The sequence below is a fragment of the Osmia lignaria genome, chromosome 3, assembly GCF_051020975.1.
Source record: "Osmia lignaria lignaria isolate PbOS001 chromosome 3, iyOsmLign1, whole genome shotgun sequence".
NCBI lineage: Eukaryota > Metazoa > Arthropoda > Insecta > Hymenoptera > Megachilidae > Osmia > Osmia lignaria.
This window is the reverse complement of record NC_135034.1, coordinates 11,537,399-11,553,849: the sequence shown is the minus strand read 5'-3', so window position 1 is coordinate 11,553,849 and position 16,451 is coordinate 11,537,399. Positions and strand designations below refer to the sequence as shown.

Below are 16,451 nucleotides of genomic sequence, written 5' to 3'. Positions count from 1 at the left end.
CTACTCCTCTCTATGGACCAAGCCCTCCCTAGGCAGATATTTATTTCTTCATTCTTTTTATGAGCTTATCCTTATAGCACTGCATCCCTCACATCACTGTCTTCCTTACATCTTCGTATCTTTTACATCCCTTAATTCTTCACATCCCTCCATCCTTTACAACTGTGCATCCCTTACATCCTTTATGTCCCTGCTACCCTTATAGCACTGCATCCCTCACATAACTGCCTTCCTTACATCCCCGTATCTTTTACATCCCTTAATTCTTTACATCCCTCCATCCTTTACATCTCTGCATCCCTTACATCCCTTATGTCCCTGCAACACTTATAGCACTGAATCCCTCACATTACTGCTTTCCTTACATCCCCGTATCTTTTACATCCCTTAATTCTTTACATCCCTCCATCCTTTACATCTCTACATCCCTTACATCCTTTATGTCCCTGCAACCCTTATAGCACTGCATCCCTCACATCACTGCCTTCCTTACATCTCCGTATCTTTTACATCCCTCCATCCTTTACATCTCTGCGTCCCTTACATCCCTTATGTCTCTGCAACCCTTATAATAAGTATATTACAAGAACTGGTTCCAGTAAAGGTAAGTAAAGGTAAGTAAAGGTAAGTAATTTTTGAATTTTTGAATTTTTGAATTTTCAAATTTTAGCCCTCTAGCGGCAAAAATGCGAACTAAAATCTCGACCTCGAATCAGCGCCATCTGGTTTTAGAAAAAGGAACTAAACCTTGCATGATTTTTGGCCCTCTGGCGGCAAAAATGTGAACTAAAATCTCGACCTCGAATCAGCGCCATCTGGTTTTAGAAAAAGGAACTAAACCTTGCATGATTTTTGGCCCTCTGGCGGCAAAAATGTGAACTAAAATCTCGACCTCGAATCAGCGCCATCTGGTTTTAGAAAAAAGAACTAAATCAAGCAGAAATTTTGGCCCTCTAGCGGCAAAAATGTGAACTAAAATCTCGACGTCAAACCAGCGCCCTCTGGTGGCAAAAAAAGGAACTAAATTTCGCAAAAATTTAGCTCAATGTTGTGGTTTCCGGTGTAGGGATCTAAAGGATACATGGATATAAGGGATGCAATGATGTAAAGGATGCAGAAATGTAGGGGATGCAGGGATGTAAAGGACGTTGAGATGTAAAGGATACAGGAGTATAAGGGTTGCAGTGATGTAAGGGATGCAGGAATATAAGGGATGCAATGATGTAAAGGATGCAGAAATGTAGGGGATGCAGGGATGTAAAGGACGTTGAGATTTAAAAGATACAGGAGTATAAGGGTTGCAGTGATGTAAGGGATGCAATGATGTAAAGGATGCAGAAATGTAGGGGATGCATGGATGTAAAGGACGTTGAGATGTAAAGGATACAGGAATATAAGGGTTACAGTGATGTAAAGGATGCAGGAATGTAAGGGATGCAATGATGTAAAGAATGCAGAAATGTAAGGGATGCAATGATATAAAGGATGCCGACATGTAAGGGATGCAATGATGTAAAGGATGCAGAAATGTAAGGGATGTAATGATATTTACCTATGATATTTACCAACCTTATTAATAAACGATACTCCTTTTTTTAATTCACAGCGTTTTTCTTTCAAAAGAGATAGAAATTCAATTTGTAAAATCAGATATTTTGAACGACAAAAATTTAATTATCGCAAATACGTATTGAATATGGTAAATTTAATCGTTTTATTAAGAAAGAAAGATGATTCGTGTTCGTATTCTCAACAGATATTTTTACAAATTTTATAAGTGACAAAAGTGGAGATTGTATACAAAATAAGTAGATAGTATATTAATAATATGTAACAAAAGATGGAAATAAATTACGTATCGTATTATATTAGGTGTTATATTATTTTTACCTTTTATACCATGATGAAGACCAGCTTCTATCTAAATAACGAATTCAGCCACTGAAGACGTGTTTTCCCATTTTAAATCCAACGAAAAACACGAGCAAATTTTGTACAAAGATAGTTAGAAGTATCTGCTACAATGTTTCGCGTTCAAATGAAAGAATCTCTCACATCTTCTTCCTTCTTCTAATAACGGGTTTTAAAAATGACGCGTCGAGCCGTGCTTAAGTTTTTTAATCATAGTTATTATTATCGTTAATATCCATATAATTATCAATAACTACAGTAAAACACAAAACAAAAATGGTGATATCTGTACATTTCTTCTTCATCATCTTAAGTAAGTAGTAACATAAACATTTTTTGTATACCAGTAGCCTATAATAGGAAGAAACTAAATCATAATATTCACAGATATTTTACAAGATAGATAAAACACGACGCAGGACACGGACGTCGCGGTGATTCCATTTACTCTATACAATATACATATATATATATATAAAAAAAAAATAACGTCGGTCCCGAAAAGAAAAATAAAGACACAGAGGATCGAGTGGAGAAAAGAAGAAACAGAAATGGATAGAGAGACGAAAGGGAATAATAAGAATACATTATTGTTTCCAATAAGAAGGAAATAAAAATCCACCGCGACGTAAGCGTCTTGTTCGCGTCCTATTATACTTAACCGTAGCTGTAATATAATATGCTTTTTTTCTTTTAAATTCATCGTCTCTCTCGCTCACTTATACTTCTACACTGTACATATGCACAACGCATCTTTTACACTGTACATGCACACGCTCCACGAGTATCCGCGCTGCCTTAAATTAAATTCGCATTTTTTTTTTTTAATTCTCTCTTAGGAATCGTCAGAACACGAGAGGCATCGTCTTTGAACGACACGTATACACCTTGCATTGTTCCTAGTCTTATAAATACAAGAAATGGATAATAATAATAAACGTCAAAAAAATATCAAAGTACACGTATACATATCGTTACGTTGGATCACTGAAAAATAAAAAGAAAAACTTCGATCAAGTAGAAATTAAAAATGAAATAAGAACGATTCTTTAGGATCGATTGAATTACCTTGAGAAATAATAAATTTACCGTGTTTCGACGATCCCTAATTATACTTTTACATACGGGATTATCCTCTAGAGGCGAGCGCCCTACGCGCAGCATCGATAATATCGCAAATAGGTAAGTTTTTCCTTTTATATTACTTAATATGTTTTTTTTTTTTCTTCCACGGCTTCGTGTGATATAATATAATTTTTCTGGTCTATACACGTAAGCGCATTATCCTCGATAACGATTGCTAGAGTCTATGACATTATCACGCGGAACGCGACGAAGGGGATCAGAGAAATTCGGGGGGTCGGTGAGGATGAGGGAGGGATGGAAGTGTTCACCAGAAACGGGGCGACGTCAATGGTCAATGAGATCGGTCATACTGTACTCTGTTAATCCAGTACGACATGCTTTTCTTTTTTTCTTTTTTAAGCCCCATCCTTATCATTCTTTTTCCTTTTCGTTTCAATGTGCGGATCGGTACGTTTCTAACTAGCCTGATGTAGTAACGTTAATAATAATTGATAGCAGCGATAATAGTAGTAGTAGAGTAGTGGTAATAATAATAGTAGTAGTAGTGGTGATAATAGTATAGTAGTTATAGTAGTAATAGCAGTAGTGGTAGTAATAATTAATTAATTCATAATAATAATAATAACATAATAATGATGACAATAATCGTAATAATAATAATGATAATAATAATGATAATTATAATAATTAATGATAGCCATACTAATGACGATGATGACAGTAATAATAATAATAAAGAATCGAAAATAAGAATATTAAAAATCTTCTTTTATAATGTACATAGTGCTAAGATGATAATCACGATAATAATATGTTACATCCTGCTGCGGGAAATTATATTACACTAGAGATAAACACTATTATTTTCGGTAGTCCTTTCGCTCCTTTGTTACTTCTTACTTGCTTCTTCTTCTTCTTCTTCATTTTTTTTTTTTTCGTTTTCGCTAGAGGTCTAGGATCCTAACGTTACTTTCTAGTTCGACACGAGCGGCAGCAGCAACAGCGGCGGCAGCAACTATTGTTACAATTAATATAATACATAGGTATTTATATAGAGCAGTATTATACAAAAAACACATCACATACCGCGCGGACCCAGACTCGGTCATCGTTTTATATGTTTTCACTTTTTTGTTTTTTATCATCGTCTTTACGCAGAGATATATATCGTTAAATAATTAAAATCACAGTAGTTATGCCCTTGCTGGCTCGCTTATAATTTATACAAGTATCATTAATACCTAAGCCTTACTTAAAATAGCTCGTGTATAGTGGTAGGGGTACGTTAGCTTTTATTTACCATCTTCATTATTCCTCTGGTTTTATTTATTTTTCATCTAATTCTCTTCTTACTTTACGAAATCGACTGTCCATCTAGAGCAACGGTAGATAATAATTATGTTTTACTGTTTTCCTAGAGGAGGGACGAACGTGTTTTTTTAAAGAGTTTTACGAAATGCGGTTTCGTTTCGTATCCTTTATAGTTTTCTTTCTCTCGTTCTCGTGAGGAAATCGCGTGGTTCGAATCGAAGGTCTTCGGCTAAGGGCTGGGGTTGTGCCTGACTCGCTTGTCAGAAAGACCAAGAGTGACGTCGGTCGATCTCACAAACGTCGTCAGCGGTATCGGCGTACTGCGAGTCATTGGGGGTTTACTCTTCGAATGATCTCGCCCTCGCCAAATGATTTCGGGAAGAAAGGCATGCCCGGTGATGTTTTGCGAGCATTGACCGTGGCTAGCCTCCCTTTTCGACGTAACACAACCCCGTACCTCGTCTTTTTAGGCCTTACGATCTAGAAATCGGCACGATTAGCGCCGGGATCCGTTTGATTGTCACTAATATATCTCTGGGGGAGAGATCATTCCCCTCCAGAATACTCTCCTCTTTTGTTGTACGATGCTGCACTTTGTCGTTGGGACACTCCAGGCTTCATGCCACGTGCGAAGCGTCCTACAAGTGCTTGAAGGCGAGAAGTATAGGTAGATTATAATCCAGCAGACCACTGGTTGGCCTCAAACCGTGGCAATTACGATGAGCAAATGGGCGATCTTCGCGACACGGTGTAACAGGTCTGGTGCGATCCTTGCCAAACTCTCGTTCGCGAAATCGCACGACGGGAAGATGTGGACTACGTATGCAGGCTGAAAAGAAAATTAATAAAATCCCTTATTATACATTCGTACAATTTACGTTTCATTTATTAAGACTCCAAGACTCTTAATTACAAAATAACAGAAGAGGAGATCTCTTGGACTCACCTGTTGCGATCCTGGTGCAGCAATGTTGACAATTCCAGCAGCTTGTTTCTGTTGCAAGTACATTATAAATCCGGTCTGAAGGTTCTTACTCTGTTGTAACACGTCTACCTCGTCTCGGCCACAAGGAAGAGCGAGAAGCATACAGTGTTCGTTATCCATCTGCAACAGAAACAATTGAACACAATTAAATAACATTTAATATTACATGTATACTTGCTATGAATTTTTCTGCAATTTTATAAGACAAACCTGCATCTTCCTCGCCACGCCCTCGACCTGAGTCTGTTCCAGTCTCATTCTCTGAGCGATTCTCAAAGGTGGAGTGGAGCCATCGCTGTTGCAAGGTAGACTGTCCCTGGCTACGTTTGGATTACCGAAAACGAAATGCATTTGTACAGCAGCTTGGTCGTTCTTCAGGGCCAACAGTCCTTGCCACATGACTGGATAACGTTGCAGTAACATCTGAAACGAGTCTGCTTGCGGTGGTACTTGGGAAGCGTGAGGTGGAGTGACCACTTGGTGTTTTCTGGGTCTGTCTGGGGTGATGGCTCTGTCGCTAGGTGCTTCGCTGGCAGCGATCGGATATTGAGAACGCACGTGAGCCGGTGGAGGCTCGTAAAATCCACCCCTGGCTGCTGCTGGTGCACCCGTTAACGATGGATTGCTTCCCGCGTTGTACTGCGGCGGTGGGGGTGGCAATCTGGTACCACCGTGCAATACGTAAACTTGAGCTACTTGGGGGCTGTCGGTGGTGCGGTCCTGAGGCGTTCTTGTGCCCCGTCTCAGTTCTAACGGTGGACTGTGGCTATCCTCTATGCCAGTTTCAAGTTTTGGATCTAACGGTAGATGAGGAGATCGAGTTCCTGGAATGTGGTACGCTATGCGCGGAGCTGTTAAGGCTTCTTGCTGTGCACGCAAATACTGATACTGGAGAACTTGTGGATGCATGTAATGGGGTGGCAGTTCTGCGCCTCTCGCCAGCCCTCCATAATGGTTCACAACGTCGCCCTAAATTAAAAATTATTTTCAATTAAATCGTTTGAATTTTGTTTTATTCGTTTTATTCGTAACTTGCAATTTTCGCTGCATTTGGTAGATTATAGTTAGCATAGTAAGTACCTGAGAAGCATTAGCATGATGATGGGCAGGTGGGGGCAATGGAGGACTCTGGGATCGATGCGGGGGGACAAGTCCGTACTGGCCCCCTGGTGACGGAGCAGCACCCGCACTCCCATGCTAGCCAAAACCAAGCAAAGTTAGTTCGTCGAGACACTTTTTAGACGATACACATTTTATGTAGTTAAACACACAGATTGGTTTATTAAACTAGCTAATCTACAGCTAAAGGACGAATTAAATTAAACTTGAACTTCGGGTGAGAGTGGAGAACGAATGAATATTAATCAACTTGACTTTGATATTTTTAATTTAAAAATAATAATCACACACATATTTGAAAATTTAAAATACTTACCAATGGTCCTTCATAGGTTGTTATGGGTACTCCTCGTGCCTGAGGACTCGCAGTTGGCACCATGATGCAGCCGGACATCGACACCTCCACTTTTGGTGGTTCCATCGTTACTGTCACCTGAAATAAAAATAAAAATCAGTTACATCACGAACCCTATAGAAATCTCAACCATAACAAAATCTAAAAAAAAAAGAAAAGAAACATTCTTACCGGTGGTTTTGGTGCTGGAGGCCTGGAACAGCTGACTCCAACAGGTTGTGGATTCAGGAGATGAGGCTGAGTAGGTGGACTGGCTACAGCACCGGCGACCATCGGTGGCACTACAGCTTGCAACAGGTGAGCCTTCGGATTCAGTGGATGCGGTTGACCATTTATACCCTTCAGGGCGGTGGATTGAGTAACTGGTTGATGAATTCTCGGAGTGGGGGTGGTTGCCACGGTAGGTGGATGAACGTTGATAGGCAATTTCTGAGGAAGATTCACTATGGTGGATGCCTGCTGTTTGGCTGCTTGCAGCAGATGTTGCTTAGGATTCGGTGGGACACCGGTGTTGTTCAGAACAGGTGACATGGGTTGACCTTGACCCTTTCCGTTGGCTGCGTTGATCTGAGGTGGCTGTTTCGCGCGTGGGCTCAAACTGGGAGACACCACTCGGCTGCTAGGTATCTGCAGATGAAGTCCTTGGACTGGCTGCGTTGGTTTTACGATATTCTGCACCACGGACTGACTTGGCACACTTGGGACCGTTGGTTTCGTAATGACGACAGGCTGTGGCGGAGGTGGCGGTGGTTGTTGTTGCACCGGTGCCGCCAATTTACTGGCGTTCAACACGTGAGCCTTCAAACTCGTAGGTTTCGACGGCGTCGAGCAAGTGGGTGTTATCTGCGGTGTCGCTGCCGTCGTCACAGCCACGGAGGTGACCGAGGTGGACGTAGTCGTCGACTGGACCATGCTGACGGCAGTGGTAACTTGAACTACAGGAGACTGCGGTTTAGTGATCACACTGGTCTGCGGCTGAATCTGTTGAGTTTGAACCGGTTCGGTGGTTTGTTCTTTTTTAGGCTCCTCGGAAATCGTCAGATTTTCCGGTTGAGGCGGTTTCGCTCGCAGCACCTCGCTCGTGCTTGGACTGGCGTTGATCATTCCAGCGGTTTGTCCAACTGCGCTTCGCGAGTCACACGCGGCTCTGGGCACGGCTTGCATTTGCCCGGAGCTCGTGGAAACTGGAATGTATTGACCTTCCTCGGACTCCCTCATAGGTATCAACATTCCCGTCACTGGATCGATCAACGTCATCGGCTCGTGGGAGACTGGCTTCTGTGTCGGTGACGAAGCAACAACCTGGCTTGGTTCCTCAACCTTTGGCGCCTCTTCCCGAGGAGGAACAGTCTCCTCCTTGTTCTGAAGCTCCAGCGGCGTAGGTGGTACCGCCTCTTTCACCTTCTCCTCGCTGCTATCGTCATTGTTCTCGGAAGTTCGTCGCATCGATTTCCTTGCGCCCCTGGGTGACTTCCTGTGCTCGGTCAATTGTACGGTAGACTGTACGTTCTTAGGAGAATTGTTATGCCTGGTGCTCCTTCTGGTAGCGTGACCGCTGCCCGTGCTACCACCGACCATTCCCTTCGTTGCTGATCCACGAACCACGTATTCTATCACATCGTCGATGGTGTTTCGACTGCCATCCTTCTCGGCTAATCTTCTAGACTTCCTCGTATTCGCGGCAGGAGAGACGAACTCTTCCGGTGGTACCTCTTTCACCGCAGCTATGGGTGTCGCTGGCTGCGCGTTGGGACCGGTCAGATTCGGCACCGGAGACTTGATCGTGAGAATCAATCGAGGACGTCCGGCATTGTCTTCTTCGCTATCGTCGTGGAATTCGTAAACGTCCGCCGGCAATTTATTCTTCTCAACATGGTGCTTGCTTCCTCTAGGCGTTCTACCTCCTCGTCTATGCGCAACGCTCGTGTTCCTGCTGCTTCGTCTGGTGGTCACTCCGCCACGACTGCCGACCCCTCGTCTGTTTTTCGTTCTGCCACGACGACTCCTGGTCGATTCGCTTTCACAGGTCTCCACGCCTTCGTCCTGATCGTCGTTCGAAGTAAAGGTCTTCTTATTGTCGCCTTCAGCCGTCGAGTCGGCGCTGAACCAGTCGGACTCGTTGTTCTTCGACTGCTCCAGCGTCTCGCTGCTGGTGTTCTGATTGTGCTGAGTCTCGTCATCACCGTCGTCGTTACCTTCCCCGTCACAGAGCGCGTCCACCTTCTTTATAACGCTTTCAATGTTAACTTCCTTCGCGGACCAGTAATCGCTGTCTTCTTTACTATCTGCTGGATCTTCTTTACAAACATCTATGGCCAGAGGATCACTGCTGGGTTCTTTGAGTGGATCCTCCGCTGGTTCCTCTTCCATATCCGCCTCCTCGTTCTCCTTCACAATTTCCTCCTTCTTGATTTCTGTAACAGGTTCCGTTTTCACGGTTGCTTCGATTTCCATCTTAGGAACGAGAAGATTATCAGGAACCTCGGATTTCGGTACGCATGGCAGTTTCTCTGATTTTATCGGATCCGGCTGTTGCTCTACTTTAGGTTTGGTGTCTGCATTCGGGCTGGCTTGATTTACAGGATGTTCAGGCTCGGTTTTAGGGAATTCCTCTTTCATCGTCGTCTCTTCCTGCTTTACCTCCGGAAGAGGCTCGTCCTTTATGATATCCATCGGCTGAGTGGGTTGTATCGGTGGCGTTAGTTGCATGGGCTGAGCTGTTTGCGCCATCTGTGCATCGGCGTCCACTTCTAATTCTTGCTCGGCTGGTATGCGCGATTCTAGGCACTCCGTGCTCTGTTCGTTAGGCGGAGACGCTGATACGGAAGAGATGGTGGAAGGTACAGGTCTGCTTACGATGGCCTGAGACACGGTGGAGACCAACGGAATGTGAAGCTTCGATGGCTGACTCTGGGAGACAGGCGAGTGCCTCTGACTGCTACTCAAAGGCAACGACGTGATGCATTTCTCTTCCGCCATGGAAACGGTTACTGTGGACGCGATCTGCTGCGACACTATCGGTACAACGGTCTTGATCAACGGTTGGTTGGCCGAAGAGACAGCCGTCGCGCCGATACTGTGCACCACAGACTTGTGAACCAAATGAGGCTGTCCATGGGTCACTATTACAGGACTTGGCGTAGAGGAACGCGGTACGTGCGTGGTTAGAAGCTGAAGACTCGACATCTCCTGCTTCTGCCTCGGCGAGAGTAGATTATTGTCCGTCGTGATTGGCCCTTGAATTTGTTTCTGAGATCTCGACGACAGGGGGCAGGTGTCCACCATGGAAGTCGGCTTGCCGAACACGGGACTGGACGTACTGGCATTGATTTCGATCTTCGCCGTCTCGGGAATGTACGTGGGCGGCTGATTTGGCGAAGGAACTTTCGGAGAGGTCGATGCTTTGTTCGTGGGCTCTGGAATAACAGCTGGCGAGAGTTTAGGCTCCTCCAGGCGTTGCGAGGGTTCGTTCGGATTCACAGGGAGCAACGTTTCGATCACGGATTTGCCGCCTAAGGTCGCGTCCCTGGAGCTCTTCACTTGGACTCCCGGGGCCAACGGTGGAACGGGCATGTAAGGACGGTGTGGAATATTTAACGTCAACGGCGGCAAACCTCCTCTGGGCGCTAAAGCCCTCATTCCCGGAGCGTGCTGGATAACCGGTTGCTGAGTAGCAGCTGTGGAATAAATCTGACCCGGTGATTCCAACCTCTGCGTGGACACAGAGACGCTCACTGCGATTCTAGCCGATGGTGGTGATGGTTTCCCAACGGATGGCACGTGAGGACTCAGAGCAGAGTTTCGTGACCACTGCCCGTTGGGCGACAGAGGCTGTAAGACTCTGGGCGATAACTGTGACGGTACCAGAGGTGGAATCCTGGATGGAACTAACGGAGGTAGAGGTGTCTGATTCGAAGAGGCCGAAGTGGAGACTGCAGAGATGTTTGGCATTCTAGGAGAAGCTTGTCGCATCGGTACCATTTGAGATTGCGGCGATACAGGAAGTTTCTGATACAACGATTGCACGCTGATGGGTGGCCTGGGACTAGCCGCGGCAATTCTAGGCGTCTCACTGGTGATGGGCACGCTGCTCAGGCCCAAAACTGGCGGTTTGTACTGCGGAGGTGGAGACGTCGAAGCACGATGGGCTTGCACAGCTATCCTCTCCGGACTAGCTGCGCTGACGTTCGTCTCAACGCTCTCCAATGGCGCCGCTTTGGCCGATTCTCGAGGCTTCTCGTTTAGATTCCAAGAATGAGCGATCACGGTGGTCGGTGGACTCTGCGGTTTGGTGGTCATGGACGTTATGCGAGGTTCCACTGGCTTTTCCGTCGAAGCTATGGCAGGCGCGATCGTGTTGACGGTCTTTGTAGGAGATTTATAGAACGATGGAATGTCTGGGGTTTTGGGTGGCTGCGTCAAATCGAACGTCTCGTAATTTGGATCCTCCTCCGTATCGGTGTCTATCTGCAGATCGTGTTCGCTCTGAGGAGTGTCTGGTTTCATATCTGCCTCGCCTTCTCCGGTAGAAGCGTTCAGACTCTCGACAGCCTGTTGCATTTCTTCGACGTCCTCTTGAGGCGTCTCGGCTGATGCTCCCACCGCGTCATCCGCTTCCGCCTCTTCCTCTTCGCCCTCGTAGGAGAAGTCTTCCGTAGATCCACCGAAAGTTTCTTCCAGCAACGCGGCCACAGCGTCTTCGGTTTCCTCCTGAGAAATCGCCACTCGAGGTTTGTCTTCGGTTTGAGCGGGCGGCGTTGTTGGGGCCGCGACTTCCGGCTCCTCCCTTCCACTCCGAGACTGACAGCTGTTCTCGCGTTCTTCCGGTTCCGAGATACTCTTAACCGCGTTCTCGTGGATGGTTTCGTCGATCTCCATACCGAAACCAGGAATGAACTTGTCCTTCTTCTTGTCCGGCTTCGAGGTCTGAATGTTGCCAGTCACGACCGGAGGGGTCATCGAAGGTACCGTTGGCACGTTGGTCGCCACTTTGGGAATTGGGCTCAATAAAGTATCTCTGGGTGTTGGTAAGGTTGGCGACATCGTCTTAGGAATTAATGGACTGCTGGCTCTGGGAGGACTAGGATCTGCACCCAGATAGGGTAACTCGCCGCTCTTCTCGTGATGATGGTGGTGATGGTGGTGGTGATGATGGTAATCCTTTCTACTACGCTCCTCCTTCGACTTCTTCCTCTTCTTCTTCTTCTCTTTAACCTTCTCCGGAATGGCGGACGGAGTGGATGGTTCGACGCTGTCGTTGTCGTCGGTGAATCGGAACACGTCGTGGTCGTTGCTTTCCGTGCAAGCCACGGCTGATTTCGGAGAATTCGGCAGACCGAGAAGCTTCGCCTCGATTTCCCGTCCCGCTTCGGCCAAATCCACGCTGTTCTCGTCCTCGGGTTGATGGCGGCGTTGTTTCTTCTCCGCCTTTCGTCTGACTCGATCCACGTCCAACACTGGACTATGACCACCGTCACTGTCAGAGGCGTACGTGTTGTTTTCCGACGGGATGTTACCTAATCGATTGAAGAACGTGTTCGATGGACCATCGTCAACCTCGTCCGAAAGCGGGCCAAAAATATCCTCCATCCGTTGCGAGTCTCTGGCTTCTTGTCTATTCAACCTCTTCCTCCTCGCCTTAGCCTTTTCTTCTCCATTCCTGTCTCTCCTCTTCTCTTTCTTATTCCGTTGTTTCTTGTCCGAGCGTATCCTCTCCTCCGTGTTCTCCAACACCGTGGTCCCCGACGTCGGCGTCGTGGCGACGTTGATAGTCTCCGACGTGTGATTCGGTCTACAGTCCGCGTTGCTCGTCACGATGTTAGACTTGTTCTTATGCTCGATGTTCTCCGAGGATTCGGTCTTCAAACTATCCTCGTTGGACATCGAGTTCTTCTGTCTCTTCTGCTTCTTTTTGTGCGACTTCTTACGCGAGTCCCTGTCGTGGTTGTTCACCACGATCGCCGGATGATTTCCATGGAAAGGAACGGAGATTCGCTCGTCGTCGTCGGACGTGCGTGGCTCCTCCTTCACTTTCGGATGAACACTATTACCAACCACGTTCGTCGTCTCGAGAGGATTGTGCTTCTCTTCGGTATCCGCGAAGCCGAGATCCACGTCGCTCTCCAAGAACCTCTCGGTCTTCACCACCTTTCGAATCTTGTTGTTGAACGATTCCTCCTCCTCGCTGGTGTCCGAATGAATTCGAGATCGGGAACTCTTCCTGGACAGAGACTTCGCCCTGGCCGAGTCGGATTCGGAGGTTGCCTCGTCCTCCGTTAGAGCCTTACTGGACACCGAGTCGCCATCCCACGATGTACTCTGCTTCTTCTCTTCCCGTCTCGCTCGACTCTGCTTCAGCTGCGAGAATTTGTCCTTCAGGCGTACCTGACGTTTCTCCTCCTCCAGCTTCTGCATGTTCTTCGTCGAACGCGCCTTCACTTTGTCGTACATGCTGATGTAGGCAGGCTCGTCGTCGACGATATCGAAGATGGAATGCTTCTTCGGCTCGTCGCTGTCCGTGTCGGTGGCCGATGGATGCCTGGCCACTTGCATCTCGTGAGTGGACAACGGACCATCGTCCACGTCGCTGTGCAAGTTCAGGGAAGACTGTTGCTGATGATGCTGTTGCATCTCCCGCGAATGATTCGAACTGACCGTGGTCTGCTCGCTCGGCGAGTTCGAATCGTTGCGCTTCGAGAGATCCAGCCTCGATAGAAACTCTTTATCCGACTCGTGGGACACTCTTGGGCTTCGTTCTCTGGATTCTTTCTCCGAGCGGTTTCTCTTGCTTCGTTGTTTCTCCTTGCCGCCCTCCCGATTGTTCTCCCGATTTTCTCTGTTCTCCCTGTTCGATTCTCTGTTCGATTCCCTGTTTACTTCGCTGTGAGTCGATTCCCTGCCGTCCTGGGTCTGCGTTGATCCGCTACTCTCCTTGCTATCGCGAGATTCTCTGCTCTCCCGACTCGAACGATGAGAATCGTTGCGATGTTTACGATCCTCCGATCTTCTGTTCTGTCTAGGCCGATCTTTGCTGTCTCTACGGTGTTCAGAAATTTTCATACGTTTCGCTTCGTCCTCCGTCGGTCCATCCTGCGACGAACATCGCCGCTTGATGGACACAGGAGCTGGAGAAATCTGATTCTGAGATTGCGACACAGATTGATGGAGATGATTTTCGGTGGGTTGTCGTCTACTCTCGTCACGATCCCTCTTATCTTTGTCCTTCTCCTCTCTGTCTCTTCTCTTTTCGCGTTCAGACTTTTCCTTCTCTCTTCTCTCTTGGTCCTCACGCTCTCTTCTCTTTTCACGATCGTGCTTTTCCCGCTCGAGCCTGTCTCTCTCCTCCTTTTCACGCTTTTCCTTCTCGGCTCGCTCCCGTTCTTCTTTCTCTTTTCTTCGTTCCCTTTCTAGTCGTTCCTTTTCCTCCCTTTCACGCTTCCTTTCCCTCTCCAATCGTTCCTTCTCCTCTCGCCTCCTGTCGCGCTCCAATCTGTCCCTTTCCTCTTTTTCTCGCCTCTCTTGATCCTCCCTTTCTTTCCTGAGCCGTTCTTTCTCCTGCTTTTCCCGTTCTACACGAAGTTCACGCTCTTTTCTTTCACGTTCTTCACGCTCTCTCCTCTCTCGTTCTTCTCTCTCCCTACGCTCCTGGCGTTCTTTCTCTTCCCTCTCTCGTTTTTCACGTTCCAACCGTTCCTTTTCTCTCCTCTCTTTCTCTTTAGCCTCGTTCTCCTCGCGTTCCTTTCGTTCACGTTCGCGTTCTCTTTCTCGTTCTCGTTCCCTTTCCTCCCTCTCTCGTTTGTCCTTTTCCTGCCGTTCTTTATCCAACCTCTCTCGTTCTCGTCTTTCCTCGTCCTTTTCCCGTCTCTCCTCTCGCTCCTTGCGCTCCTGTCTGTCACGATCTTCTTTCTCCCTTCGTTCTTGCCTCTCGCGGTCGTCCTTCTCCCTTCGTTCCTTCTCGTCCCTCTCTTTTCTCTCGTAACGAATCTCTTTGTTCTCCTTGAACTCTCTCGCGTGACTGTCCGAGTCGCCGTTATCATTCACCACGGCGGAATTGTCCTTTTCCTCTCGATCTTTGCGACTCCTCTCAACGTCCGTCTCCTCTTTCCGCGATTTCCTTTGACAATCCTTTCCCTTGCTGTATTTCGACTCTCTGCTACCGTCTTTGCTATCGCGCGAGTCTCTGCTCTCTCGGTTACTGCTGCTGATCTCCTTCCTCGGACGAGACCGAGAGCTATCGTTGCTGGACGAAGACAACGAGGACAAAGACGATGAGTTCGAGGAGGGCGTTGTGGAAGACGGTAGCACCGAGGAGGTAGTGGACATGGAAGTTTGATACTGACTATTACTCGACAAGGAGGTGGAGATAATGGTGGAGGTGGTGGTTGACGGCGTGATAGCGGTCGTCATCGAGGTGGTGGTAGCTGTGGTTGTCGTTGAGACCGCCGTCGTCGCAATCGGTGTCGAGAAGGAGGCCGTCGACGAAGCGGTGACCGCGGCTACCAACGAAGAGCTCGCTGAACCGCTCAATCCTCGTGTCGTCGAGGCTCCAAGAACGTGAATACTACTTACGCTACCGTTGCTGCTAAGAATACTACTCGCTGACGCTAAACCACTACTATTGCCGCTACTGGCTGCCATTCCGCCACCAAGACCAATTGGTAGAGAAACTGGTGGTAATTCGGGACTAACAGTCTTGATCGACGTGCCAGGCGTGATGGGGGTGGCCGGTGTTGGATGGACGCAGTTGTGCTGCGACGTCGACCGTGGGTCCGTCTTCAGCATCGACGACATGGTGGTCGTTAAACTCGAAGACAGAGACGTTACCGTGCCGATCTGACTGGTCGTGGAGGCGCTACTGGTCGGCTGTACCGGCGGATGACTAGGAAATGGATACTGCAGGCAAACCTTACTAGTGCAGCCTCCGCTCGATGCGAGGCCGCTTGCGCTGCCGATTATCGAGCTGACGTTTATCACGCCAGTGAACTCTCTCGGTTCGTACTTCTCGCTAAAGTTCTCTAAACGTTTCGAATCCTCGTCGAACACGCTCCTCTTGGCAAGAACCGACTTGACGATGTCGGACGGCTGCACCTCGTGTAGATCCAAGTCGAGAAGTTTGTGACGAAACCTGAACCGTTCGGACGCGGTGGCATCGAGTTTCGCTAACGCGTCGCCACCGGCCGCGCTAAGCGCTCTAGAACCGGACCATTTCTCGTACTTCTCGTCGAGGGAGCGTATCCTTTCTTCGAGGCTAGGTGATTGGGGGGCGGTCTCGCTGTCGGAGCTCGTCGGACTCGGACTGGGATGACGAGGCGGTGGCGAGGCCGGCGGTTGGGGTGCGGTTCGAGGACTGGGTGCCGTCGAGGACAGGTTAGCGCACGGTGGACTGGTCACTTTCGCGAGGTTCCCGCTACTCGAACGATTACCGCCGCTGTTATTGCTGTTGCTACCGCTAGCGTTACTACTGCTGTTGTTGTTGTTGTTGTTGTTGTTGTTCAGCATCTGAGCCGCGAATCTTGGCAATGGCAACGACAGGGGTCCGTCGTGACTCCTCTCGCGAAACCGCCTCGGCTCGCTGGGTACCAAGTTTTCGGGCCTCTCGTCGACCAGAGGTGTGCCCGGCCGCGATCCGTCGTGATGTTCGTGATGCCTTTATCAGAAATGAATCGTCTCGTTAGTTTCATTATT

The 16,451-nt window shown here is 47.7% G+C and overlaps 1 protein-coding gene across 6 annotated transcripts in view; it reads right to left on the bottom strand.

Annotated features, from left to right (window-relative positions):
* Positions 1 to 2,349: 2,349 nt before the first annotated feature.
* The window catches only part of LOC117608033 (uncharacterized), a 68,059-nt gene continuing 53,957 nt past the window's right edge, over positions 2,350 to 16,451 (bottom strand). For 5 of the 6 annotated variants that reach the window (XM_034332496.2, XM_034332497.2, XM_034332502.2 and 2 more), the window contains 6 exons: positions 6,939 to 16,413; positions 6,729 to 6,845; positions 6,374 to 6,490; positions 5,504 to 6,262; positions 5,255 to 5,413; positions 2,350 to 5,137 (listed from right to left, as the gene is read on the bottom strand). In XM_034332496.2, the coding sequence (XP_034188387.2) occupies positions 5,009 to 5,137; positions 5,255 to 5,413; positions 5,504 to 6,262; positions 6,374 to 6,490; positions 6,729 to 6,845; positions 6,939 to 16,413 (10,756 nt within the window). In that variant the 3' untranslated portion in view covers positions 2,350 to 5,008. The remainder of the gene's footprint in view (positions 5,138 to 5,254; positions 5,414 to 5,503; positions 6,263 to 6,373; positions 6,491 to 6,728; positions 6,846 to 6,938; positions 16,414 to 16,451) is intronic. The other variant, XM_034332499.2, reaches the window with a different exon arrangement.